Source organism: Carettochelys insculpta, chromosome 22 (genome assembly GCF_033958435.1).
Source record: "Carettochelys insculpta isolate YL-2023 chromosome 22, ASM3395843v1, whole genome shotgun sequence".
Lineage (NCBI taxonomy): Eukaryota > Metazoa > Chordata > Testudines > Carettochelyidae > Carettochelys > Carettochelys insculpta.
In genome coordinates this window covers 15,048,702-15,074,356 of record NC_134158.1, presented here as the reverse complement: position 1 = coordinate 15,074,356, position 25,655 = coordinate 15,048,702, and the positions used below count along the sequence as shown (strand labels likewise).

At 59.6% G+C, this 25,655-nt stretch overlaps 2 protein-coding genes across 5 annotated transcripts; both read right to left on the bottom strand.

Annotated features, from left to right (window-relative positions):
• Positions 1 to 3,551: 3,551 nt before the first annotated feature.
• Positions 3,552 to 11,722, bottom strand: MYADM (myeloid associated differentiation marker). Of its 4 annotated transcripts, none has more exons than XM_075016017.1 (4): positions 11,481 to 11,722; positions 10,121 to 10,208; positions 7,844 to 7,987; positions 3,552 to 5,947 (listed from the first exon to the last, which is right to left on the bottom strand). In XM_075016017.1, exons 1-4 carry the CDS (start codon positions 11,715 to 11,717, stop codon positions 5,037 to 5,039), a joined length of 1,380 nt encoding a protein of 459 aa, XP_074872118.1. In that variant the 5' UTR covers positions 11,718 to 11,722; the 3' UTR covers positions 3,552 to 5,036. The 4 variants fall into 4 exon arrangements, with proteins under 4 accessions (XP_074872118.1, XP_074872120.1, XP_074872119.1 ...); XM_075016019.1 differs by having other exon boundaries at positions 7,844 to 7,992; positions 11,481 to 11,717; XM_075016018.1 differs by lacking the exon at positions 7,844 to 7,987 and having other exon boundaries at positions 11,481 to 11,720.
• Positions 11,723 to 13,472: 1,750 nt separating this feature from the next.
• On the bottom strand, positions 13,473 to 23,755 carry ODAD1 (outer dynein arm docking complex subunit 1). The gene is made up of 15 exons (XM_075016022.1): positions 23,716 to 23,755; positions 23,065 to 23,171; positions 21,488 to 21,587; positions 20,430 to 20,619; positions 19,828 to 19,950; positions 19,497 to 19,610; positions 18,966 to 19,033; positions 18,297 to 18,484; positions 16,374 to 16,508; positions 16,011 to 16,093; positions 15,576 to 15,744; positions 14,999 to 15,162; positions 14,541 to 14,644; positions 14,197 to 14,275; positions 13,473 to 14,090 (listed from the first exon to the last, which is right to left on the bottom strand). The coding sequence occupies exons 2-15, from the start codon at positions 23,129 to 23,131 to the stop codon at positions 13,989 to 13,991; spliced, it is 1,686 nt and encodes a 561-aa protein (XP_074872123.1). The 5' UTR covers positions 23,132 to 23,171; positions 23,716 to 23,755; the 3' UTR covers positions 13,473 to 13,988.
• Between the last annotated feature and the right edge of the window lie 1,900 nt (positions 23,756 to 25,655).

The following is a 25,655-nucleotide window of genomic DNA, read 5'->3' as shown; positions in this document are numbered from 1 at the left end:
AAAGAAGTGCTACATGACTGCTGTTTTCTTTTCTTTTTTCCTCGTGTCTTGCTCACAACACTTCTGTTCATATAGCCCAGAGCAATGGTTGAGTTTTTTGGCACCAATGTGTCTCTGTTGACTCAGAATTGGCTTTTAGTCTGCTATGACCCCGAGGTCCCTTCTGCCCTATTCCTTCCTAGACTGTCACTTCCCGTTTTCTATGTGTGAAACTGATCATTCCCTCCTGATGCCTTTGCATTTCTCCTCCTTGAATTTCATCCTATTTACCCCAGACCATTTCTCCAGTTCGTCCAGATCATTTTGAATTCTGACCCTCTCCAAAGCACTCACTGCCCCTCCCAGCTTGGTGTTGCCCAAAAGCTTCACTCTCTTAGCCATTATCGAAATCGTTAATGAAGATATTGAATAGAACTGGACCCCAAACTGATCTCTGCAGATCACCACTTGTTGTGCCTTTCCAGCATGACTATGAACCATTGATAAATAGTCTCTGGGAATGGCTGTCCAGCCAGTTATGGACCCCACCATCTAGTATAACCCCATTAAGGTTTACAGATAACCCCTCAAGTTACATGGGGGTTGCATTCCTGCAACCCCTGCATAACTCAAATTTTCTTGGGCTTGCAGGGCTGGTCAGTTTTCTGGCTCCCAGAATGGCTCCCAGCAGCCTGGTTCCCCATCTCCCCACTGCTTGTGGGACCCAGGAAACTGACCAGTCATGTGCTGGTCGACTCCCCAGGTCCTGCAACCAGCAGGGAGATGGGAACCAAGGCAGCCTGGCTCCCCTTGGCTTGCAGAGCCAGGAAACCGACCACGGGAGTAGCCTTGGTCTGTTTCCTTGCTCCAGCCAGGAGAGGGGAGCTGGGAACCAGAGGCAGCCTGGCTCCCTCAGTTCCTTGTAGCCAGGAAACTTGCCCTGGGCTGCTGACCTGGTCAGTTTTCCGGCTCTGCAAGAGGAGGGGAGCCAGGCTGTTGCCTGGTTCCCAGCTCCCCGCCACTCTGGGGACCAGGAAACCGTCCCTGTCAGGGGAGGCAGTCGCATTAACCTGAGATCTTGAGGGTTTACTGTCTTTCCCTAGTTTGGTGGTATAATAAAACGAAGGCCTAAGTCTATGCAGCATGGGCCTGTTGTGAGGCGTAAGGCTAACAATGGACAAAACACGGTGCACATAAAGCAAAGCTAAGCTGTGAGCAAGCGGCAGGCGCCTGCAGAGAGAACGTGGCACAGATAGTCCTAATAGGTAATCATCCCCGATGCAGACCAGTAATTGGTGCCGGTCGTAAGTTGAAATCACACGGTAGCGCCACCTCATTAAAAAAGGCTTTGGTACCCACTCCTCCCAGAGACAGACCCGGGTTCAGGAAAGGGTCTAAAAGGACAGTGTGATGGATAAGAGAGGTTGTAACCCAGCCGCACGGTGCAGGGTGAGTGGGGTGGCCACATCCCAACATCAGCTACATCAGTAGTGAGGTGCGTTTGGTTTGTACCTGCATATAAAGGGATGTCCTGGGGGGACCGTCTTTGGGGGCAGTGGAAATTTTCCATTGACTGAGTCAGTCCATTGTGGCCGGTACATACACGCAGCGCTTCAGCCGAGTCTGCTGCCAACTGTTACTGTACTTTGCTTAACAATAAGCCTGGCTTGGCACCTTCGATCTTTATCTGGTTTGTGGCCTTTGGGGCCCTTGCGGGGTCTGCTGCGGGCACTGGGCCCACATCACTGAGCGCACACACAAGCAGTCTTCTGGGTATTATCATCAACGGAGCCAGAGACCTCCGAGGACACCCCAGCGGTCAAGCCACAGAACTACAGATGGCACCTTAAAAATGAACAATTTTATTACGGCATTAGCTTCTGTGATGGTCGCAACTCAGGAAAGCTAATGCCATAATAGAGGTTTTAGTGTTTAAAGGGGCCACTGGACTCATTTTTGCAGAAACAGACTAACGAGGTGACCTCTGATGCCTTCCTCTTGTTTGTTAATGATAAGCTCACACGAGGTGGTGTCACATGCTTTACTGAGAGCTAGGTCTACCACATCTACCACTTCCCCCTTATCCACAAGGCTTGTTATCCCATCAGCGAACACTCTCAGCTCAGTTTCACATGATTTGCTCTTTACAAGTCCATGCTGGTTGTTACTTATCACCTCATTAGCCTCTAGATCTTTGCAAATGAACACCTTAAGTGTTTGCTCCGTTATCTTTCCTGGCACAGAAATTAAGCTGACTGGTCTGTAGTATCCTGGGGTGTCCTTGTTTCCCTTTTGATAGATGGGGCACTAGATTTGTCCTTTCCCAGTCTTCTGGAATCTCTCCCATCTTCTCGGACTTTTCAAAGATAATAGCTAAGGCAGCTTGAGGGTTGTGATACCAGAACCTGCTCGTTTGAGCCCACTGGTCCCAGCACCCGAAAACTCTGGGTGTGGCCAAGCTGTTAGGTCTCAATGCTTTACAAGATTTTTACATCCATGCCTTACGGGATACAGGCCCAGAGGCTACTGCAGAGTCAGCTCATATGTAATAGCTCGTAGTATAATGGGAACAGGTCTCGAAGCGGGATGGGGGTGGAAGCCAGGACTCCTGAGTCCTCTTTCTGGCTGTGGGAGAATGTCTAATGGTTAGAGCAGGTGACATGGGACTGGGAGCCAGGACTCCTGGGTTCTCCCCTGGGCTCCAGGAGGGGAGTGGGCTCTAGTGGTTAGAGCACATGGGGGCAGGGTGCCAGGACTCTTGGGTTCTTTGGTTGAAGCTCTCGGGTAACTGCAGAAAGGGCAGGGCAGGAAGGGGTTAACGTTCGCCAGACAGCAGCCGCCTCCCCTAACTCCTTCCTCAGTCCAGCTGGGCCTGTTTGTAGGAATCACCTCATTCCAGACCAGCAGAGCCCAGCCCCTTCTGGCAGGAGCCCCAGGAGCTAACATTAGACAGTTTCTTCCATCACTGGAGAACAGCCCCCCGCCAGCTAAACATAGCAATGTCCTCACCCAGCGCTGGGGCGTGGTTCTCCAGGGTGGGGCCCAGGGGCTGATTGTGCGGGAACCCCTTGGCTCAGGCTAAGATGCAGCCATGTCTGGGGTGGGGAGTGGGCACCCATGCACATCACCTAGTTGCCAGCGTGAGAAGCGGAGACAGTCTCTCTCTGCTCTGGGTCTTTTCCTGGCTGGCCCAGCCCCAGTCAACAGCTGTGCTCAGGGAGCTCCCCCAGTGGAAAGGCAGCCCTGAGCTGGAATTTCCACTGGCACGACCGGCCCCTCTCCACGCCCTGTCTCTGCAGAGGAACAAGCCTGGCTCTGACAGGGCCTGTCCCTGCCTCCCAACTTGGGGGGCTGCATCAAACACAGAGTGCCCTAGAAGGGAAAGGCCCACTCCCTGCCCCCCCAAGCCAGCCAGTCCCTGCCCCGGGGCCAGATGGGAGCCAGTGCCACCTAGAGGGGACAGGCCCCCACCCCATTCCCTGCCCCCGGCTCATTTTTCCACGTGCATCTTCCTCCCCTGGCTTATCCTTATCGACCAAGTTCTATACAGGAAAGACGACAAACACAGAAAGTACCTTTCCATCGTTTATTGGTTCATTCCCGTTTTTGCTGTATATTTAAGGGGGTGTTACTCCACCCCCTCTGCTTTAGTAAGTCAGTCATGAAACGAACACACAAGGAGCAGGATACTTTTTGTCTGCGCTTATACCAGTGTAAAAAATATATGTATATAAAAAAAAAAATCAGATGAATGATACAAAAGAGAGACTGGACAGACTGAAGCAGTCAGCTAAATGCTACCACTGTGAGGCACCAACATCACCGTTAGCTAACAGCCAACACCAAGAGACGTAAAAGCCCTGGATAAATAGTCAGGAACCAAGCAAATTTTTAATACATGTTGTTATTTCCAGCTAGAGAGACAATGCCCTGATTTACCTTTCAGATCCCAGCAGGCCAGGGCTTCCAGACAAACATTTGTATGCATGGTGGAGGGCTCTTTAACTGGGCCAGGTCTTGCACATTCTCTTTAAGACTCCAGCAGGCAAGAATTTCTGACCACCAGACAAATATTTTCATTAAAGGCTGTGTGCTGTTTAACCACTGGTGGCTTTCACTCAGAAGGTGCCAGAGCCCACCCATTACCTTTAAGACTCTGTCAGGGAAGCATATTTAACAGCCAGACAAATATTTCCATTAAAGGGCAGTTGTCACTTCTTTCCCACCTCCTCCCATTTTCATTTTCCCCCCACTCCTACTGGGATCAGAGGCGCTGGGTTTAAAGACTCCAGGGCTGACTGGACCCTGCCAGTCAGGCCACCAATTTTTCTTGGCCACAGCTCTTGCTGGATTAAAGGCAGAGAACGGCTGATTGGCCACTGTGGAGGGGAGGCAACGGGCCTCCTAGAGGGCCAGGTAAGTCAAAAAGGATAACACGTACGATGAGAGGGTGATGCACCTGCACGGGAGTGCTGGGCAGGAGGACAGAGGGGAGACCAAAAGGAAAAAGAGTGAAAGAGAGAGAGAAGAGAAATGAGAGAAAAAGAACAAAAGACCAAGTGAAAGAAAAGAGAGAGAGTGAAAGAGCGAAAAGGAGGAATGAATGGGAATGAATGAGGGAGAAAGAAAAGGAATGAACACATGACAGGAAGGAAAGGGAATGAATGAATGAATAAGGAAGCAAAACAAGGAGAGGGTAAAGGAAAAGAATCAATGAAAGATAAATGGGAAAAAGATGAATAATTCTGAGAAAGGAAAAGCACAAATGAATGACTGCGAGGAAATTAAAGACAATGACTGTGAACAAAAAAGCAAAGAATAGGAGTGAAAAGAAAAGAAAGACAACGAATGAATAAACCAAAGTATAAATAAGGGAGCAAAAAGAAAAGACCAAGACAATATATGAACGGGGGGAAAAGGACCCAAGAAGAAAGGAAAAGAATAAATATATGCGTGAGAGGACGAGACACACAGAGGAGACCAGGAGAGCCTGGGGGAAGACCAGCCCTTGTGCCCAGCCTTCAGCCAGCCTAGCTGCCCCCAGCGCAGCAGCCCGCCTAGGCCTGGATGAAGATGAGGCGGGCGGAGTACACCAGGTCGGCTAGGTAGACCAGCAGGTTGATGGCCGTCAGCACAGCAATGGCCACCAACTTATCCCAGTAGCAGAAGCTGCGGCCGTAACAGGGCCGGCTTGGCTGGCCGCCCTGCTGCCGGTCGAACTTGTAGATGGGCCAGATGATGGTGGCCGTGGCGTACATGAGCACGGCCAGCAGCGTGTAGCCGCTGAGGAACTTGTTGAAGGCGCAGGGCAGCCAGCCGGTGCACTCCCCGATGCACAGCACAATGACCACCAGCGAGAGGATGAAGCAGATGCAGTAGACGGCCATGCACCACTTCAGCGCCTCGGGGCTGTTGTAGGAGACCGGGTCGCTGATGAAGACGAAGATGATGCAGGCCACGAAGGTCTCCACCACCTTCAGCAGCCCAGGCACGGTGGCCATGTAGCCGGTCACCTCGCCCGGCTTGGCCCGGGTCATGGTGACCTCGGCCATGTAGGCCAGGCAGGTGAGGCAGGAGAAGACCGTGGCGGCGATGCGGTAGTCTTTGGTTTTGCTGTCCAAACGGTTTTCCTGGATGTGGGTGACGGGGTAGATGACGGAGGCCGAGAGGCACATGAGGACGGCGTACATGGCGAAGGTGATGGGGAAGTTCTTCCAGGAGACGGGCATGCGGTGCTGGAGCCCGGCAAACTCCACCACCAGCACCAGCAGCGTCATGGCGAAGCAGAAGCACCAGCAGAACATGCACCAGTCGCCGTTGTGGCCATACCAGCCCCCCCTGTGCACCACCAGGCTGAAGGTGATGCAGGAGAAGAGCACCTCCAGCAGGCGGACGATGCCCAGCTGCGAGGTCAGGACCTGCGTGTTGCCAATGGACTTGGAGTGCTGGACCGGCATGGTGGAGTCACCTGGGGGGCAGGGGAGGGGGAGGCGTCAGGCTGCGGCACGCGAAGAGGGGAGCCAGCCCATGCACAGAGCCGGGAAAGCACCCCTGCTTCAGTAGGGCCGGACAGGCAGGCACACACACAGCAGGGCCCAACTTGTCCAGCAGGGGGCGTCAGACACATGCAAAGCCCAGTCCCTCCAGCAGGGGGCAGCAGGGATCCCTGCCCCCACAGAGCAGACCCTGTCCCCACCAGCTGGGGGCAGCAGGGATGTGCACACAGCCCGTCACCTCCAGCAGGGGAGGTCGCTCACATGCAGAACCCAGTCCCTCCAGCAGGGGGCAGCAGACCCCCCCCCCACACACTCTCCAGCAGGGGGCAGCAGACCCACCCACACCCACACCCACACCCACAGAGGGAGGGACGGACCGTGTCTCTAGCGTGGCCTCAGTATGGTAGCGAGAATGCAGGAGAGGAGCTCCAGGTGGGGTGGGGGCTGTGCTGGCTGAGTGGCAGACAGGGCGATGTCAACCCACACGGGGCGAAGGCACCAGATCTGGGCATCAGCCCCCACCCACACTGGGGGTCCAGGGAGCCAACACCCAGGCTCCAGCTGTGCCCTATGTCCTAGGAGCCAGCCTCCCCGGCCCCGCCTCTTTCCCGGGTTTCAGTGCCCCCTCCGGCCCCACCCCTTTTCCCAGGAGCCATCATCCCCTCCGGCCCCACCCCCATCCTGGGAACCAGCACCTGCCCCTCCCCACAAACCAGCCAGTGTCTTTGGAGCCAATGCAACCCCCACTCCAAATTCAGCCTTACGCTGGGAGCCACCGACTCCCCCCAACGCCCCCCGCTGATGAGCAGCGCCCACAGCTGGGGTCCGTCTCCTGGGGGACACATGCACATGAGTCAGTGCACGCAACAAAATTTATTCTGCCCCTGGAAGGAAAAGATTAGAGGGAACTTTGTCCCTGGGTCCTGGGAGCCACGGCCCACACTCCAGCCCCACCCTGGGTCCTAGAGCCATCATCTCCCCTTTGGCCGCACCCAGGTCTTGGCATCCAGTGCCTCCCTCCAGCTCCTAAGAGCCGCCATCCCCTGGTTTGTTCCCACTCTGGATCCTGGCAGCCAGCATGCCCTCAGCCCCACCCCATATCCTGGGAGCCACAACCTCTGCTCAGGCCCACCCCAGTACTGAGGGTCCCTGCCCTCACTCTGGGTCCTGCCAGCCCCACCCCAGAACCTGAGAGACCTTGTCCCCTCTGCCATCCCTGGGTCCTGGGAGCCCCCCTCTGGCCCTACCCTGAATCCCGGGAGGCTACTACCCCCAGCACAACCCCAAGTCCTGCGACGCCCCCCCCAGCCCAACCCTGAGCACTGAGAGCACCCCCAGCCCTACCCTGGGTCCCAGGAGCACCCCCCACAGCCCTACCCCGAATCCTGGGAGCCGCCCCTCCTGCCCTACCCCAAGTCCTGGGAATCCCCCCCTCATCCCTTCCCTGGGGTCTTGGGAATCTCTGCCCCCTCCAGCCCCACCCTGGGGGCCAGACACACCCACCCCCAAGCTCCAGCAGCTAGAAAGGCTCAGCCCAGCCTGGAAACAGTTGGTCGGGGAGCAGGGAGGGGAGGAATTCACACAGGTCCCCTCCACTGAACCAAGAGGTTCCCAATAGCCCTGCTACTCTTACCCCCCTCGCATGGATGCAGGGGGTGAACGGGTAAATGGGGGGGTGTAAAAGGGCCAGCAGTGATTTATGCCAAGGGAGGAGCTGAGAGCCAGCCCCATACCACAGCCCTGGGGACCCCCACCCCCAAGCAGCAGGCCCAGCCTGTTGGGAGAGTGAGGGGTCTAGTGCTTGTGGGGCTGAGCCAGGGCTGGCATTGTCCACGCTCCTTCCCCACTCTCTGCCACAGTGTCCCCACCTCTGAGGAGAAGGGGCTGGGGAGAACCAGTCCTGTTCCTTAGAAGCTGATGGTTCTGGCGCGGGAGGTTCCTCACTCCTCGAAGAGCTGTGTCACTCCCCTCCGTCCCCAGCGCAGATGGGCTGTGGAGGTGTCTGTAACGGTCTAGTCTGGCAGGCAGAAGCAAGAACTCAGACTGCCCCAGCCCAGGAAGAACCTAGGCAACTGGGCTGAGAGTCCTGCTCCTCTGTGACAAAGGAACCCCAGAGTCTGGGCTCCCAGCCCCATTACTCTAACCCATGCCCCTCCCAGAGCTGGGGAGAGAACCCAGGAGTCCGGGCTCCCAGCCCTGTTACTCTAACCCACACCCCTCCCAGGGCCGGGGAGAGAACCCAGGAGTCCGGGCTCCCAGCCCTGTTACTCTAACCCACACCCCTCTCAGAGCCAGGGAGAGAACCCAGGAGTCCGGGCTCCCAGCCCTGTTACTCTAACCCACACCCCTCCCAGGGCTGGGGAGAGAACCTAGGAGTCTGGGCTCCCAGCCCTGTTACTCTAACCCACACCCCTCCCAGGGCCGGGGAGAGAACCTAGGAGTCCGGGCTCCCAGCCCTGTTACTCTAACCCACACCCCTCTCAGAGCCAGGGAGAGAACCCAGGAGTCCGGGCTCCCAGCTCCACGCTAACCACTAGACTGGTGCTTTTCTGTCTCAGAGCAGCTCCCTCGGTCTCTTGGGTAGCGTTGGGCTGGGGGCCAGTAGGGAGGGGCGAACGGAGGGGGTGGAAAGGCTGGGGAGTACGGGACGGGGGCATCATGCAGGCACTGCCCTTATAAGGCCTAGAGAAGACCCAGCCCCGGCATGTTATTTTCCATCTCATTTTGGGGCCTTGGCCTCAGGCCTGGAACAAAGCTGAGCTTCCCCTTCCACTGGGGAGGGTAAGCGCAGCAGGATGCCTGGGTTCCGCCTCCACCCCTGTGCAAGCAGTGGGGCCTGGTGGTCACAGTAGGGGCTGGGAGCCAGCGGCTCCATCCCTGCATGGGGTGGGGGAAGTGAGGTCTCATGGTTAGAGCAGGAGCCTGGGGGCAAGGACACCTGGGTTCTCTCCCTGGCTCTGTCACTACATGGCTGGGGGAGCTGGGGCAAGCCCCAGCCCTGCCCTATGCCTCAGTTTCCCTGCTCTAAGCCCTGTGGATGAGGTCTATGGGCACCTAGCACTGGCCCAGGGCAGCAGGTCCCCAGGGTGCTCCTGACATGGGCAAAAGCTCCCTTCCCTTTGCCCGCCCCGCCTGCATTTTGGTTCGTTGCTCTCAGGGCACCCATCTTTCTTCACCACAGGAAATCAAAGCTCGGCTTGCAAAACACAAACCTCTGGGCCACATCTCCCTGCTACCCAGCAGAGCGATCCACAGACACCAGGTCTTGCCTGCCCCGCCACCCACTGTAACCACTAGACCCCACTTCTCTCCCCCGGGCTCCTGCATGGCCATGTTGTTTTGCTCCACCCCACAACCTGCCCCAGCAGGGGCAGTTCTGAGCCAACCCTGGCCGGAGCTGCCAGACAGATGGACACACCCTGGCCAACATCTCCAGCAGTGGGACCCACACTCCATGTCATCTCCCCATCCCCTCTTCTGCAAGATGAAAATCTGGGGTAGGGAGATTAAATTCTTCAACTGCCTCCTATCCATGGGGTAACCTCCCCACAGTACAATATTTACCCGTGATGAGCCAAATTTCCTATGGGGTGGAAATGTTGAGACATGGGGACCGGGCCTTGTGTTTGTTTTTGGGGAGAACAGAGGTAACCCCAGAAATGCTGCACCCCAGTTGGGACAGTCCCCCATAAATCTCAGTGCCCCCAGGGTGTGGCAAGCAGGCAGGCGTGGCTGGATGCTGAATTGCTCAGAATAGCCACAAGGCACGGTGACCCCCCAAGACCCCAATCCCACTGCACCCCCACATTGCATCTGACCCCCTACTAAGCCCTAACCCCATCTGCTGCTGCCCCCGCATGCTCCGCTCACCTCCCAATAAACCCCACGTGGCCTGAACCACCCCCCACAAATCTCCCCCAGTCACACAGACGCCCATCCTTCCCCAGCCCCCCAAACATACAAGGGCACCCCAAAACCCCACATTGGTCTGCCCCCTAAAAGCTCTGCTCGGCCCCCCAAAAACTAGTTTCCGATCCACGCCCCCCCAGCCTTTGCAATGGCTGCCCCCCACCCCTGTCCCCAGAGCTGGGGGCCCAGTCACCAGGTCCCCATAGCGCTCCAGGCGCATTGCACAGGCTGTTTACCTCGCTGGGGCCGGAGAGCGGCTGGCGGGGGGCAGGCGCTGGGGGGCCGGAGCGGATCTGGGGCGCTGGTCCAGCCGCTGAGCACGAGCTGAAATCAGAGGCGGGGCGGGGGGGGGTGTCTGCGCCCAGGGCGGAAACGGCGGGGGGGGGGGGGAGCGGGCGCCGCACCCAGCCCAGCCCGGACAGGGACGGCCACGTGCCACGGCGGGGAGGGCGGGGCGGTGCTCCCCCCCCCCCAACGCCCTCGCCGGGTGTACCGTGCGCGGACAGTCTGGAGTAGGGACACAGCCCCCCATCCCTGTCCCCTTGTGACCCCCATCGCGCCTCGCCCTGGCACACGCCCCCTGTAGCTCCCAGCCCAGCGGCCCCCAGCGCCCCCTGCACTCAGAGCCGCCCCCGCCCGCCAGGGCCGCCCATCCCCACGTACACAGCCCCCGTGCTCCCCAGCGCCACCTACCCCCCCCTTCCCTGGCACCCCAGGGCCGCCCATCCCCACGTACACAGCCCCCCGTGCTCCCCAGCGCCACCTACCCCCCCTTCCCTGGCACCCCAGAGCTGCCCATCCCCACGTACACAGCCCCCCGTGCCCCCCAGCGCCACCTACCCCCCCTTCCCTGGCACCCCAGAGCTGCCCATCCCCACGTACACAGCCCCCGTGCTCCCCAGCGCCACCTACCCCCCCCTTCCCTGGCACCCCAGAGCTGCCCATCCCCACGTACACAACCCCCGTGCCCCCCAGCGCCACCTACCCCCCCTTCCCTGGCACCCCAGAGCTGCCCATCCCCACGTACACAGCCCCCCGTGCCCCCCAGCGCCACCTACCCCCCCTTCCCTGGCACCCCAGAGCTGCCCATCCCCACGTACACAGCCCCCGTGCTCCCCAGCGCCACCTACCCCCCCCTTCCCTGGCACCCCAGAGCTGCCCATCCCCACGTACACAACCCCCGTGCCCCCCAGCGCCACCTACCCCCCCTTCCCTGGCACCCCAGAGCTGCCCATCCCCACGTACACAACCCCCGTGCCCCCCAGCGCCACCTACCCCCCCTTCCCTGGCACCCCAGAGCTGCCCATCCCCACGTACACAGCCCCCGTGCTCCCCAGCGCCACCTACCCCCCGCTTCCCTGGCACCCCAGAGCTGCCCATCCCCACGTACACGGCTCCCTATACCCAGAACGCCCCACCCCGGCGCCCCCTGCACCCCCTCCCCCCATGCAGACAATCCCTAGCTGTGTCTACACGTGCACGCTACTTCGAAGTAGCGGCACTAACTTCGAAATAGCGCCCGTCGCGGCTACACGCGTCGGGCGCTATTTCGAAGTTAACTTCGACGTTAGGCGGCGAGACGTCGAAGTCGCTAACCTCATGAGGGGATCGGAATAGCGACCTACTTCGACGTTCAACGTCGAAGTAGGGACCGTGTAGACGATCCGCGTCCCGCAACGTTGAAATTGCCGGGTCCTCCATGGCGGCCATCAGCTGGGGGGTTGAGAGACGCTCTCTCTCCAGCCCCTGCGGGGCTCTATGGTCACCGTGGGCAGCAGCCCTTAGCCCAGGGCTTCTGGCTGCTGCTGCCGCAGCTGGGGATCCATGCTGCATGCACAGGGTCTGCAACCAGTTGTCGGCTCTGTGGATCTTGTGTTGTTTAGTGCAACTGTGTCTGGGAGGGGCCCTTTAAGGGAGCGGCTTGCTGTTGAGTCCGCCCTGTGACCCTGTCTGCAGCTGTGCCTGGCACCCTTATTTCGATGTGTGCTACTTTGGCGTGTAGACGTACCCTCGCAGCGCCTATTTCGATGTGGTGCCGCGCAACGTCGAAGTTGAACATCGACGTTGCCAGCCCTGGAGGACGTGTAGACGTTATTCATCGAAATAGCCTATTTCAATGTTGCTACATCGAAATAAGCTATTTCGATGTTGGCTTCACGTGTAGACATAGCCCCTCAGAGCTCCCCACCCCGGCGCCCCCTGCACCTCTCCTCAGCGCCCTCTACTCCCCCTCGCACCCCCGCCAGAGCTGCCCCCACCCCTTGCACACAACCTGCCCCAGCCAGATCACCTCGGCAGAAGGGGCTTGGGGGTGGAGGAGAGGCACCCCCAGGGGATGGGGGCGGCTGCTGCTCTACGGGAGAGGGGACCGGCTAGCGGGTGTATGGGCCCCGAGGCTGATCTGGGGAGGGAAGGGAAGGGCGGGGCCCTGGGCTCCAGGGTTATCTCACAAACCAGTTGCTCAGAGCAAAGGTGTTTCCTGGCTTTGCAGCAAGTGTCACCACAGCGCTGTGGTCTTCCCCCCAGCAGTGCCCCAAGGGCTGGAGCTGTGTTTGGTGGGACTGTTTGTGTGTCCATGGCGACGGGGGCGGGGTTCTACGCTGCCCACTGGAGCACTCAACATCTGGCTCTGGACTGGAGGGGACAGATCCCCCCCCCCCCCAGAAAGGGGAAGTCCCAAAAGAGGCTCCGCCTCTGCAAGGGCTCAATATTTGGTTGCCCAGACAACCTTAGAGCCGCCCCCCTACTTCCATCATCTCACACGGCCTCGACCCCAGCCGTCACCTCCCTCGCCAGCATCAGTCTAGCGGTTAGAACAGGGTGGGGGCCAGGAGCCAGGACGCCTGGGTTCTATCCCTGGCGCAAGGAAGAGAGTGGGAGCTAGTGGTTAGAGAGGGGCTGGGAGCCAGGACGCCTGGGTGTTATTGCTGCTCCGGGATAAAGAAGTGGGTTAGAGGGGGAGATGACAGAGAGCTCTGCAGCCACTCCTTGGCCTGCTAACGAGAAACAGCGCACCCCCCAGAACTTCCCAGTGTCCCCACAACGGGCTGCACCCACCCACCCACGCCAGCTCCACTCTCCCTTTCCTGGATGGCTGCAGGGACCAGAAGGTTCATTCGCCCCCTAGCCCGGGCCAAAGCTCCTTCCAGGAAGGTGTGGGGGGAGGCTCCCCCGTCTTGTCGGCTCCTGCGCCACTGCCGGGGCAGCGCTACCTCCTCGTGGCCACAGCCGGCCTTGCAAGAAGGAGCCAACACCTTCCACGTGCTCTCCTCGGGCCCTGTCCTCCCCTGTGGACCCTGTTACAGCTGCATCAGCCTGCTAGGACTCCTGGGTTCTCTAAGTGGGTCTGGCAAATGGGGCAGGGGTTCAGTAGGGGATGTTCTGCCCTGCCCTGCCCCCAATGCAGCACTAGGGCACATCAAACCAAGGGGGATCCCATATCACCAACTCCCTGCACTGCACCCTAGAGGGGCTGTGCTCCAGAACCAGATGAGGGGTCCCTGTACACCCTGATGTGTGCCCCACCCCAGGGGGGCCGTGTCCCAGGGAGTGGGGGCAAACACACAGGGGCAGCACTGTCTCACACAATGCAGCCTGGTGGGGTTTATTACTCGTCCAACCTTCGATACAATCCCACTGCTGGGGGAGAAGGTTTGGGGTGGGGTTTGTCCTCTTCCCAGTTGAATGGTGGGGGAAATTTTCATCTTGCCAACAGGGGGCACCCTTGCTCCACATCTGGGCATGCTCCCTGGGGACCCTCTGGCTGGGGGTGGGGGTGACAGGATATGCAGGGGGGTGATCACATATCTGGAGCACATCAATTTCAGGGCATGAAATTAACAAGCTTCTGTCCATGATTGATTGGCAGGAGGGACCTGAAGGTCACACCAGATTCCCAGAGTGGGGGTGTGGCTTGGGGTACAGTGGGGCGGGCCTGAACTGGAGAATGGTGAAGGTGAAATCCAGCCCCAGGACACCCCTGAGTGAGGCAGGGATGGTGGGAGAGAAAGAGGGGATGGGGGCTGAGAAGCATCACACACTACAGGAGTCTGCCCCAGATGCTGTTTGCTACAGGAGACCCAGCTCTGACCCACCCCACCAGCCTCAGGCCTCTATGGGGTGCTGGGCCCCGCCAGCTGCCCGCAGCCCCCCCAGCTCGGAGTGCTGGCTCTTCTTGGGGGCTGGTGTCTCCTCCTTGCTCAGCACCTGGGGACAGGCAGACGAGACAGTTTGTTGCAGGAGAGCTGGGGAGGAAGGGGAGCCCAGAGTCCTGGCTCCCAGCCCTCTACTCTAACCACTAGACCTCACTCGCCTCCCAAAGGATGCGGTTTTTCAGTTCACTGTGGGTGAGGGGTCGCTCCTCTTCCTCGCTCACAGCTTCATACTCCTCCCTGGGGGGGAGAAAGACAATGAGGGGGGTAAGACTGGGTGAACCCCACTGCCACCTGCTGGAGACAGGACCCAGGAGCCCTGACTCCCAGCCCCACTCCCCACAATGTAACTCCTAGTCCCCACTCCCCTCCCAGAGCTGGGGAGAGAACCCAGGAGTCCTGGCTCCTAGTCCCCTCTCTCCACCCCATCCCTCTCCTGGGTCAGGTCCCCCACAGGAGTCACCTCCATCCCACAGCTGCAGGAGGCTGGGGGCGCAGTGCTTACCCAGCAGTGGGGGGCCGTGGGGGGTACGCCATGGGGGTGAAACCCGCCATCTGCCCCAGGAGCAGTCGAGCCGTCTCCTCAGGGTCATAGTGCAGGTCATAGTTCTGGGGGAAGAGGGAGAAAGTTGGAGGATGAACTGGAGATGGGGGGACTCACTTCCTGTCCCCACTCATCCCCTCCCCTCCCCTGACACTGCACCCAACTCCCTGCTCCCCCGCCACCTGGGGCAGATCCCCCCATACAGACGCCCCCATTCCTTCCACACATAGACCTGCGCCCTCTGCCCCGCCCTCCTCCCAGCAACCCTCCCCTGCCCCAGCACAGATCCCCCAGCCCTGGTTCCCTCCTCACTCCTGTCCCATCCCCCAATGCCCTCGGCCTGGCTCCCCCGGCCTTACCCCTGTCCCATCCCCCAGACCCTGCCAGCTCTGCCTGCTCCCACCCCCCACTGCCAGTACCTTGGAGGCCAGATATGAGCGCATGGTCAGCAGCTCATGCGCCCGCTGCTCCAGCAGACCCAGGAACATGGGGATGTTCCCGTCCCGCACCACGGCTGAGCCACCCAGCGCCTCATCCAGCACCGAGCACTTACAGTCCAGCTTCCTGAACAGTGACCCAATCCCTGGGGGGACAGAGAGCCTGAACTCCTGGGCTCTGCCCATGACACGGGGAGGGAAGTGGGATCTAGTGGTTAGAACAGTGGTTGGGGGAGAGGCAGAGCACTGGGAGCCAGGATTCCTGGCATCCCTCCCTGGCTTGAAGAGGAAGGTGGGGTCTAGTGGTTAGAGCAGGGCAGGTGGGAGCCAGGACTTGATGGCTTCCATTGCAGTTTTGGGGAGGGTAGTAGGGTCTAGAGGTTAGAGCACGGGCAGCTGTGTGCCACGACTCCTGGGTTCCATCCCTGGCTTGAAGAGGGGGCTGGGGTCTAGTGGTTAGAGCTGGGGGATTAGGAGCCAGGACTCCTGGGTTCCATCACCAGCTCAGGAAGACAGGGGGTGGTCCCTGATGCAGCCCAAACACCCCCGCATTCTGCACCTTCTTTAAGCTGTTCCAGGATTTTCCTGGCAGCCTTCTCTTTGCTCAGCAGCTGCTGGGCCTCCTGGCTGGCCACCTCCTGCTGCATCTCCAGCGCCCGGGTCTGCGCCTGCTGCTCCCTCTGCTCCTGCTCTTCCCGGGCCCGGGCCGCCTGGATCTCCCGGCGCACCTGGGAGGGAGCACGAGGGGACTGGAGGGCTGGTAGGGCAGGGATCACTGCGGGGCACAGCGGCTGGGCTCTCTAGGGGGTGAGGCCCATGGAGGACAGAGCGTTGCAGAACTGGCTATGGTGCAGAGATGCCCTGGGGTGGAATTGGGTGGCGGCAGGACCCTCTTGGGCAGCAAGGAACAAGGCTGGCAGGGCTGGTAGCAGGTGGCTTCCTAGGGAGTAGTGGCAGCAGGGCCCTGCGGGCTCGGGGGACAGACTTCCCTCACCTGGGCGATCCGCTCCCCCAGTCGCACCAGCTCGTTGTTCTGCTCATTCACGTAGTTGAACTGGGCGAAATTCTGGTCCTCAACTGGGTGGAGGAGGGGAGTGTCAGAGCTCCCTGGCTCCCTGTCCCACAAGCAGAGAAACCCCCAGGCCCCGCCCCCACTGCCGAGACCCCGCCCCCTCAGTCAGAGCCCACCCCCCCGCAGACTCCTACCACAAGCAGAGAAACGCCCAGGCCCCTCCCACACTGCCGAGACCCCGCCCCCTCAGTCAGAGCCCGCCCCCAGCAGACAGACCCCAGCCCTGGGGCTGGTTCCAGCAGGGAAAAGGTCCCCATCCCTGCAGCGCCCCCTGTTGCCTGTCACCTGCTGTGAATTTCTCCACCAGCACATCCACGTCCTTCTCCCCTGTCAGCTCCTGGATCTGCTTGACGGCAGCTTCGTAGGATTCCAGCAGCAACTCCTGGGGGTCTCGGCGCTTCCCCTCCGCCACCTCTAACTCTGAAGGGGGAGCAAACCGGACTCCCTCAGAGCACAGTCCTGCTCTAACCACTACCCTCCCAAGCACCAGGCTAAAACCCAGGAGTCCTGACTCCCCCATCCCAGTCTAGCCAATAGGCCCCACTCCCACCCCTGTGCCTGTAGAGAACCCAGGAGTCCTGACTTCCATCTCTGCTGCCCTAACGCCTAGACTCTACTCCCTTCCCTGCACTGGGAGAGAACCCAGGACTCCTGTCTCCCAGCCCCACAGCTCTAACCACTAGACCCCACTGCTGTCCCTGCACCAGGAAAGACTCCGGAGTCCTGGCTCTCCCATAAGAATATAACAATGGCCATACTGGGTCAGACCAAAGGTCGATCCAGCCCAGTAGCCTGTCTGCTAACAGTGGCCAGTGCCAGGTGCCCCAGAGGGCAGGGGACTGAAGACAATGATCAAGTGATTTGTCTCCTGCCATCCATCTCCAGCCTCTGATAATCAGAGGCCAGGCACACCATTCCTACCCTTGGCTAATAGCCTTTTATGGACCTAACTTCCACGAATTTATCTAGCTCTTTCTTAAATTCTGTTACAGTCCTAGCCTTCACGGTCTCCTCTGGCGAGGAGTTCCACAGGTTAACTATGTGCTGAGTGAAGAAGAACTTTCTTTTATTAGTTTTAAACCTGCTACCCATTAATTTCATTTGGCGTTCTCTAGTTCTTCTATTATGGGCACAAGTAAATAACTTCTCCTTATTCACCCTCTCCACACCAGTCATAATTTTAGAGACCTCTATCATGTCCCCCCTCAGCCTCCTCTTTTCTAAACTGAAAAGTCCCAATCTTTTTAGCCTCTCCTCATACGGGACCAGTTCCAAGCCCCTAATCATTCTGGTTGCCCTTTTCTGAACCTTTTCCAGTGCCAGGATATCTTTTTTTAGGTGAGGAGACCACATCTGTACACAGTATTCAAGATGTGGGCATACCATAGATTTATATAGGGGCAGTAAGATACCCCTTGTCTTATTTTCTATCCCTTTTTTAATAATACCTAACATCCTATTTGCCTTTTTGGCTCCCTCTGCACACTGCGTGGATGTTTTCAAGGAACTATCCACGATAACTCCAAGATCTGTTTCCTGTTTAGTTATAGCTAAATTAGCCCCCATCATACTGTAAGTATAGTTGGGGTTATTTTTTCCAGTGTGCGTTACCTGACACTTATCCACATTAGATTTCATTTGCCATTTTGTTGCCCAGTCACTCAGTTTGATGAGATCTTTTTGAAGTTCTTCACAGTCTGCCTTTGTCTTGACTATCTTGAACAGTTTAGTGTCATCTGCAAACTTTGCCACCTCACTGCTCACCACCTTCTCCAGGTCATTTATGAATAAATGGAACAGCACTGGTCCTAGGATTGACCCTTGGGGGACACCACTAGTTACACCTCTCCATTCAGAAAATTTACTATTTATGCCTGCCTTTTTAACCAGTTCTCACTCCATTAAAGGACCTTCCCTCTTATCCCATGACAACTTAATTTACATAAGAGCCTTTGATGAGGTGCCTTGTCAAAGGCTTTCTGGAAATCTAAGTATACTATATCCACTGGATTTCCCCTGTCTGCATGTTTGTTAACCCCTTCGAAGAACTCGAACAGATCAGTAAGACATGGTTTCCTTCTGCAGAAACCATGTTCACTTTTGCCCATCAAATTATGTTCTTCTACGTGCCTGACAATTTTATGCTTTACTATTGTTTCAACTAGATTGCCCGGAACTGACGTTAAACTTGAGGTCCCAGGGCAGCACCTCTCTTGCGCTTGGCCTCCAGTGCCTCCTGGGTGAACGTCCGCTCCTGCGCCTTGATGGCCAGGAAGCTGCGCAGGCGCTGGTCATGGTCCAGGACCCGCTGCAGCTCCTTCACCTCGGCTGCATGCTGGGCCAGGTCCTTCTCCGCCTTCTCCTGCAGCTGTCCCAGCTTGCCCTGGGCCTCGTCCCTGCGGGAGGGGATGGGGAATGACAGAAGGGAGTGTCCTGAGCAAGACCCAGGCATCCAGGCTCCCAGCCCATGGCCCACTTCCCCACTCTAACCAACAGCCCACCTCCTCTCCCGTCACTCCCAGAGCCAGAACCCGGGCTCCCCAACACTATGCAGGAGGTGATACCAAATCATGGAGCGTACTGGGAGGACAGAAGGTGGGGGCTCAGTCTCCTCAGCTTGTCCAGCCCTTGGCTGCCGCTGGATGGGGGGCAGTGCCTTGGGCTGAGATCAGACAGGCTCGTGATATGTGCATGGATGGGGTGGCAGATCCTGAGGGCATGGAGCAGTGTGTGTGTGGGAGGGCGTTGTGGGGCCAGCAGGAGATGCCACAGAGCTCCCTGGTACCATGGGGCCAGCAGGGGGAACTATGGGGCTTACAATGGACGCTGTGGGTACTCCTGGCACCAAGGGCCAGCAGGGGGTGCCAGGGCCCCTACCTAGCATCAAAGGCAGAGGAGGAGGAATCGATCACAGCTCCAATCGCCTTTCTTGTCTCCTGCAGCTCCTGGGAATCAGAGAGAGGAGGTGTCAGCCAATCAGATCCCTCCATCCCATCCCTCCATTAGAGCAGGGTATCTGGCAGCCAATGAGAGGCCTCTATTCTGCCCTGGGTCAAATCAGGAAATTCGCTAGCCTATCGGATCCCTCTGTTCTGCACCCAAGTCACAGCAGGACCTTCACCAGCCCAGACCCCCCTTTCCACACCACTTTCTTAACATGACCTTTATTGGCCACGTGTGCTGCTCCCTGGGGGCCATCAGCCAATCGCAGCCCACCCTGTTATGCGCATAGTGAGGCGGAGGGGCCCTATCAGATGCCAATCAGAGCCCACCTGGTGCCTCAGTTTCCCCTGCTAGCTGTCACCCTGGTGACCATGGGACAGGCTGGGTCTAGGGGATGAGTGCGTCCTGGCTCCCAGCCCCCCTCCGCCCCGCCGCAAGCCCTGGCTCCTCGGGCAAAGCTCTCACCCTCTCCAGCCGGCGGTGGAGGTGTTCGAAGCGCCTGCGTTCCATGCGCAGGGTCTCCAGCTCCTCGCGCAAGGCACCGTTCAGCGTCAGCTGGGAGCTGAACCTGGCCGACGCCTGCCGCATGGGGGACGAGAAGGGGAGCGCTGGTGTTAGCACGTGCCAGGGCCTGGTGCCTAGCAGAGCCCCCCATCCTGGGACACAGCCACATCCCGCCGGGCCGACAACACCCCTCTCCCTTCCCCAGCAGAGAACACAGGCGCCCCGTTCTAGCCACTAGACCCCACTCCCCCTGCTGCACCCCCATCCAGCCCTGAGAGCCCTGCCCCCACACCTTGTCCAGCTGGTTCTCCAGGGAGCGCACCCTCCTCTGGCTCTGGGCCTTGTGCCGCTGGGTGACTCCTGCACTGCCTGCCTGCTTTGCCAACCCTGCCAGCCGCTTCTCCCAGCTCCGGATCTGCCAGGGCGGGGAGGTGGCATGATTAGGAAACACAGACTGAACCGGCTCTGGGGAGACCCAAAGCACCCCAAGGCCTTCTAGGTAACGCCCAACAGTGCCCAGACCACCCCAAGGCCTTCTGGGTAACGCCCAGCAGTGCCCTTTGGAATGGGCAGGAGAAGGGGTGCACCAATGCCAACCACCAGCCAGAGGAAGGGGGCACCTTAGCCTGATCCCCCTGGCTCTGGGCCAGAATGTGCTAGGACCTGGCCCAGCATCTTTCAAAGGCTTGCAGGTAAAGTCCCTGCACAACATTGTGGGATGGAGAAGACGTCTCCCCTCCATCCTGTCCACTCAGGAGGGCGCAGGAGAATCGGGCAGCTCTGCATGAGACAGGATGGCCGCTGCAGCTCCATGCTCAGCCATGGCCCCAGGATCCTGGCTCCCAGCCCCCACCCCACTCTAACCACTCCCCCGCCCTCACAGTCCAGTGGTACCTCCTGGTCTAGCTGGGCAACTGTCCTCCTCTCCGCAGCAGCCTGCTCCTCCACCTGGTCCTGGTGCTGCAGCAGTGCCCGCAGGCTGCCGGCCTTCTCCTGCTCCCGCTGCCGATTGACGCGGCCCTCTGCCACCCGCAGCTCCCACAGCAGCCCCTCCTGCTCCTTCTCCAGCCGCCGCAGTTCGGCCCTGCCAGAGGCATGAGGCTGGCCAGCAGAGATGGGCGGCAGGGAGAGCCGCCGGGCAGCAGGAGGTGCTCGGGCAGGATGGTGGCAGCAGTGGGGCCGCATGGAACAGGTGGGGCGCGCTGGGGCCCAGTGTGCCAGAGGAGGGAGGGGAAGGGGCTGGAGCTACTGGAGGATGCAGAGCATGGGGGGCAGCCAGGGGAGGGTCTTGCATAGGAGGGTACACAATCTTATGCGTGAGCGTGCTTGTGACCCGGGGGTGTCAGCGTGTAGGCACTAGTGCGAGATGGCCGATGTGTGAGGGAAGGGGTGTGCTCTGGCCTGACCTGGGTGTGTTGGAGAGATCTGGTGCAAGGTCTGGCAGTAGAGGTAGGAGTCATGGACTGGTGGGTGATCTATGGTGATCTGGCACCTCACAGCATGGGGGTCTCGTGTGTGCGAGCCAGTGTGTAATCTAGTGTGCAAGCAGGCAGCCGAGCGTGCGAGTGAGCTAGTCAGTGTGGTCCAGTGTGGGTTTGTGGGAGCAAATGATGTGGGGAGCAGAGGGCAGTGAGCCGGCCTGCTGGGGAGATGGGGTCTTCCTAGGCCCCTGTGAGTTGCTAGGGGCGAGTGTTGCATCATTCACACGTCAGGGTGGTGGGGGGGTCTGTATCCCCGGGCGGGGGGTGTCAGCTGTGAATGGGACGGGGTGTTGGGGGAAGGTGGGGATGGGGAGATCATTCCCAGGGCTGCCCCCAAATTTGGTGACTTCACTCTGGGGATCATTTTTGGACTTCTCCCCCAGCCCAGTGACCTGCCCCCACCCCAGGATCCTTCCTGGGGCTCCCCCCCGCCTGGTGACCCACCCCCCCAGGACCACAGGGGGCACCTACAGCTGCTTGCGGATGGTCTCCTGGGACTGCAGGGCGTAGGCGTGGCGGTCACCCTCCAGCAGGCGGAACTGGCGCTGCAGCTTGGCCAGCTCGCTCTCGGCTGGAGGGGGTCAGACGGAGGCAGCGTAGAGGAGGGGAGGAAGGGGAACAGTGAACGTTACACAAAGCAGGTGAGTCTGAGGCTCTTGTTAGCTGAGGCCGAGACTCCTTGCCCTGTCCCACTACAGCCCCATAACGTCAGGCTGAGGGCTCCCCCTGTCCCACCACGGCCCCATCATCTCACACCGAGGTCTGCCCCTTCCCACCAAGACCCCATTGTCTCTGCTGTGATCAGCCACCATTGCCTCACCTGTCACGCCGATGCCCCGCCCCCACCATGCCAATACCTCCTGTCATACCAAGGTCCCACTACCTCATATCAGGGCCCCACATCTTAGGGTGGTGTCAGTGTCATCCCAGGCATGGGGCAGCCCTCCCACCCCCTGCCCTGCCCGGACTGAGGCAGAGCTGAGGAGGAAAGAGCTGGGGGATGTCTACAGGCAGAGGTGGGGCTGGGTTCTGGTCTCAGTCCCCTGGGGTCAAGCCGGAGTCACCCTCTTTGCCGTGGGGGCAGGGCTGGGTTCAGCTCTCAGCCCCAGGGCTGATCCAGAGTCTGTTAAGCGCAGTGATCTGGCTGAAGGCTCAGAGCCCACCCCCCGAAGCAGGGCCAGGCCCAAGGCCGCCAGCCCTGCCACCCGATTCCCACACAACTTGCCCATGGCCTCTGGCTGCAGGGAGCATTCTTCTCTGGGTGACTGGGCAGGATAGCACACCTCCCCCAGTGACGTGAGGTGGCAGCCTTGGCGGGGCCTGGGTATGGTTACAGCCGGCTCCAGGGACTGAGGGAGTGGGGCAGGGATGGGCAGAGATGTGGGGCTGGAGAGAAAATGGGGGGCACCAGAGTAGTGGGGTCATGAGCAGGGAGCTCCATGTGGCACTGGGGCAATAGACTGAGAGAGGGGGCTAGATAAGGGGGCAGAGCCATGTGGGGGGCACTGGAGCCAAAGAACAGGGGACAGGGCCACAGAGAGGTGCTGTCAAACCAGGCACTGGGGGTGGGGCCATGCAGAGTGCGTGGTGCGGCGGGGATGAGGGGAGGCCATGTGGAGGGCACTGGGGGGGCAGAGCACAGGGGCAGGGCTGCCCGGAGGGCATCTATGACAGAGCCATAAAGGTGACACCCAGGGATGGGGAGCAAGGCCATGTGAGGGATATCAGGTGGGGCTGTGCAGGGGTCACCGGGGACATAACATAGGGGCTGGTCCATGCATGGGCACTCGGCAGCAGAGTACTGGTGGTGGGGCCACAGGGAAGACACCGGCAGCAGAGCTACCCAGGGGGCACAGCTCTGGTGGGGAGATACCAGGGGGCAGAGCATGGAAGCAGGGCGCAGCAGGGCTCGGCACAGGAAGGGGGACCAGGCGGAGGGCACCAGCAGAGCCAAGCAGGGACAGTTTGGTGGTTCCCATTCTGTCTGGAGGCAGCCAGGAGACGCCAACCTGTAGCTTTCCCACAATGCCCCAGGGCAGAGCCATTACCGATGCCCTCCAAGTCAAGGTCACTGCCCTCTGAGCGGGTACTCGAGGCAGATCGGTGCAGCGGCATCTTCTCCTCCTCGCTGCGGACAGGTGGCCAAGAGAGAGTGCTGGGGACAGACAGAGAGAGAGGGCGCAAGGGCTACTAAGCTAAGCCTGGCTGACACAGCCCAGAGAGCGACAGAGGTTCAGGGGGCACAGCTGGACCATGGGGGCACCAGGAGAGCCGGCAAAGCCCTTATGCTCCTAGGTGTGCGGCTGATTCTGGGGTGGGGCATGTCAAGGCAAGGATAATGCCCAGCCTGTGCTGTGGAGGGGGAGGGTCTGGGCTTTTGGACTGGGGCTCTGGAAGGGTTTAAGGAGACAGGAGATGGACTGGAATTAGGGGAAGGTTCGGGAGCTGTGGAAATTGCGGTATGTGAAGACAAAGGATGGGGTGGTTTGCTCTGCAGCTCAGGCAGGTTCAGAATATCAGGGGAGTTGAAGGATTTGCAGGATGGGTGAACTGGGGGGAGGCTCTGGGGGTCACGGGGACATCGGAGCAGGGTCCGGGGGCTGAGCAGTGAGTGTGGGGGACAGTTCAAGCTCAGGGGGGATCTGGGATACAATTCCCTTCCCAGCCCAGAACCCCCCGCCCCAGGTGCAGGGATTTACCTCGCTCTCCAGCAGCCAGTCTGGGGGAATGGGGCAGTCAGTGCGCATGGTGGGGACCCATCCCCTGATGGGCACAGGAGGGCACGGGGACCACGCTCCGCCTCTGCTTGCTTGCTAGCATCACGGCCTCCTCATGCCGCCTGAGTTGTTAGCAACTGTCTCCAGGAAGCAGAAATCTCTCAGCCAATGGCAGGTGAGGACGGAGCCCTACGAGGAGGCGGGGGAAAGGGGGGACGACACAAAAATGGGGAAAGGGTCAGATTAGTAGAAACAGGAGAGCTGAAAGATCCCCTTTATTCCCTCCAAAACCCCCCACTTCCCCATTTCCCCCACTGACCACACCCCAACCCCTCTCCCCTTCCTATCCCCACCTTCCCCCCAGCCACAAACACCCCCCCATGCATCCCCCAGCCATACAGAATGTCTACACTGGGGGGCAGGAGAGGGAGAGAACCAAGACTCCTAGGCTCTATCCCAGCTCTGGAAGAGGAGGGGAACCTAGTGGTTAGAGCAGGTGTGAGGGCTGGATTAACAGAGAGGAATCTATTTCCAAGCCAGGGAGCCCCCAGATGCCTGTAACAGACATGGCAGGTTGGGGCGAGGTTCTGCTGGAGGCCGGGGGTGAGGGAGGACCCATTATAATGCCTCCTTCTCCAGCAGCTCCACATCCTGATCCGGTGGCTGCTTGGCTGCCCCATCACAACCACTGGGGGACAGCGGGGGAGGCGCTTTCATTGCTCATTCCACCTGAGAAATCTCACGTCACGCTAAGCCTCTGTCTCGGGTCTCCCCCCCTCTGCCCGCCCCCTGTTGTCATGCCAACACAGCCTCAGGTCACTCCAAGGCCTGGGTATCCCAAAGCCACATCAGGTCACACCAAGATACTGTCACATCTCACCACAACCCCAGAAACTCCTGCCACACCCCAGCTGTAGTACAGCAGGGCTATGGCAAACCAAGGCCCCATCAAGTCATACCAAGGCCACGCCATTCCAAGTCCTGACAGGTCACATCAAGGACCAGGCAAGTCATGGCAAGGCCCTGACTGGTTATGGCCAGGCCCCAGCAGGTCGATCTAAGGTCTTGCAATGCCAAGGCCATGGGGTTCACACCAAGCCCACAGTGGCTTTATCACACCAAGGACCCGCAAGTCATGCCAAATCCCCGTCACGCCAATGCCCCTGCAGATCATGTTTAGACCCCACTGGCTCCACCATGTCAAGGAACTGGCAAGTCAGACCAAGGCCGTGTCACGCCCAAGCCCCTACTGGTCACGCCAAAGACCCAGTGGCTCTGTCATGCCAAGGACCCATCAGGTCATGTCAAGGACCTGTTACACCAATGCCCCCATGGGTCACGCCAAGGCCACGGCAGGTCTTGCCAAAGTCCCGGGGCGCCATCATGCCAAGGCCACGGCAGGTCATGCCAATATCCCGGCAGGTCCTGCCAAAGCCCCGGTGTCTGTGTGAAGCCAAGGCCACAGCGGGTCACACCAAGGCCCCCCCGTGGCTCCATCATGCCAAGGCCCTGTGCCCCTGCCCTGGAGAGCTGGGCATGTCTCACCAGAAGGCCAGACCAGGGGGCGGGGCCAGGCTGGAGGGCGGGGCCTGGAGTCCTCCCCCCCAGGGTCCTCAATCAACCCTCGTGAGGCAGGCCTGGACTGACACTGCGCATGCGCCAGCATAACAGCTCCCTTCCTCCCTCCCCCTGGCAAGGCCTCGCCCACTGTGCAAACCCCGCCCTTTTCAGCTGCCTCCTCCTCCTCCGGCCAGCGCCCCGCGCATGCGCGGTCGCTTCCTTCTCGTCTATGGCGGGAGTTGTGATGACGGATATACGGAGGGTTGGGAGTGTGGAGAGGGGCATTGGGGCAGGTGCGCAGCTCGGGAGCAGAGTGCATTTGGGGTTCTTGTACAGCGGGGGTTGGATGCATTGGGGCACGT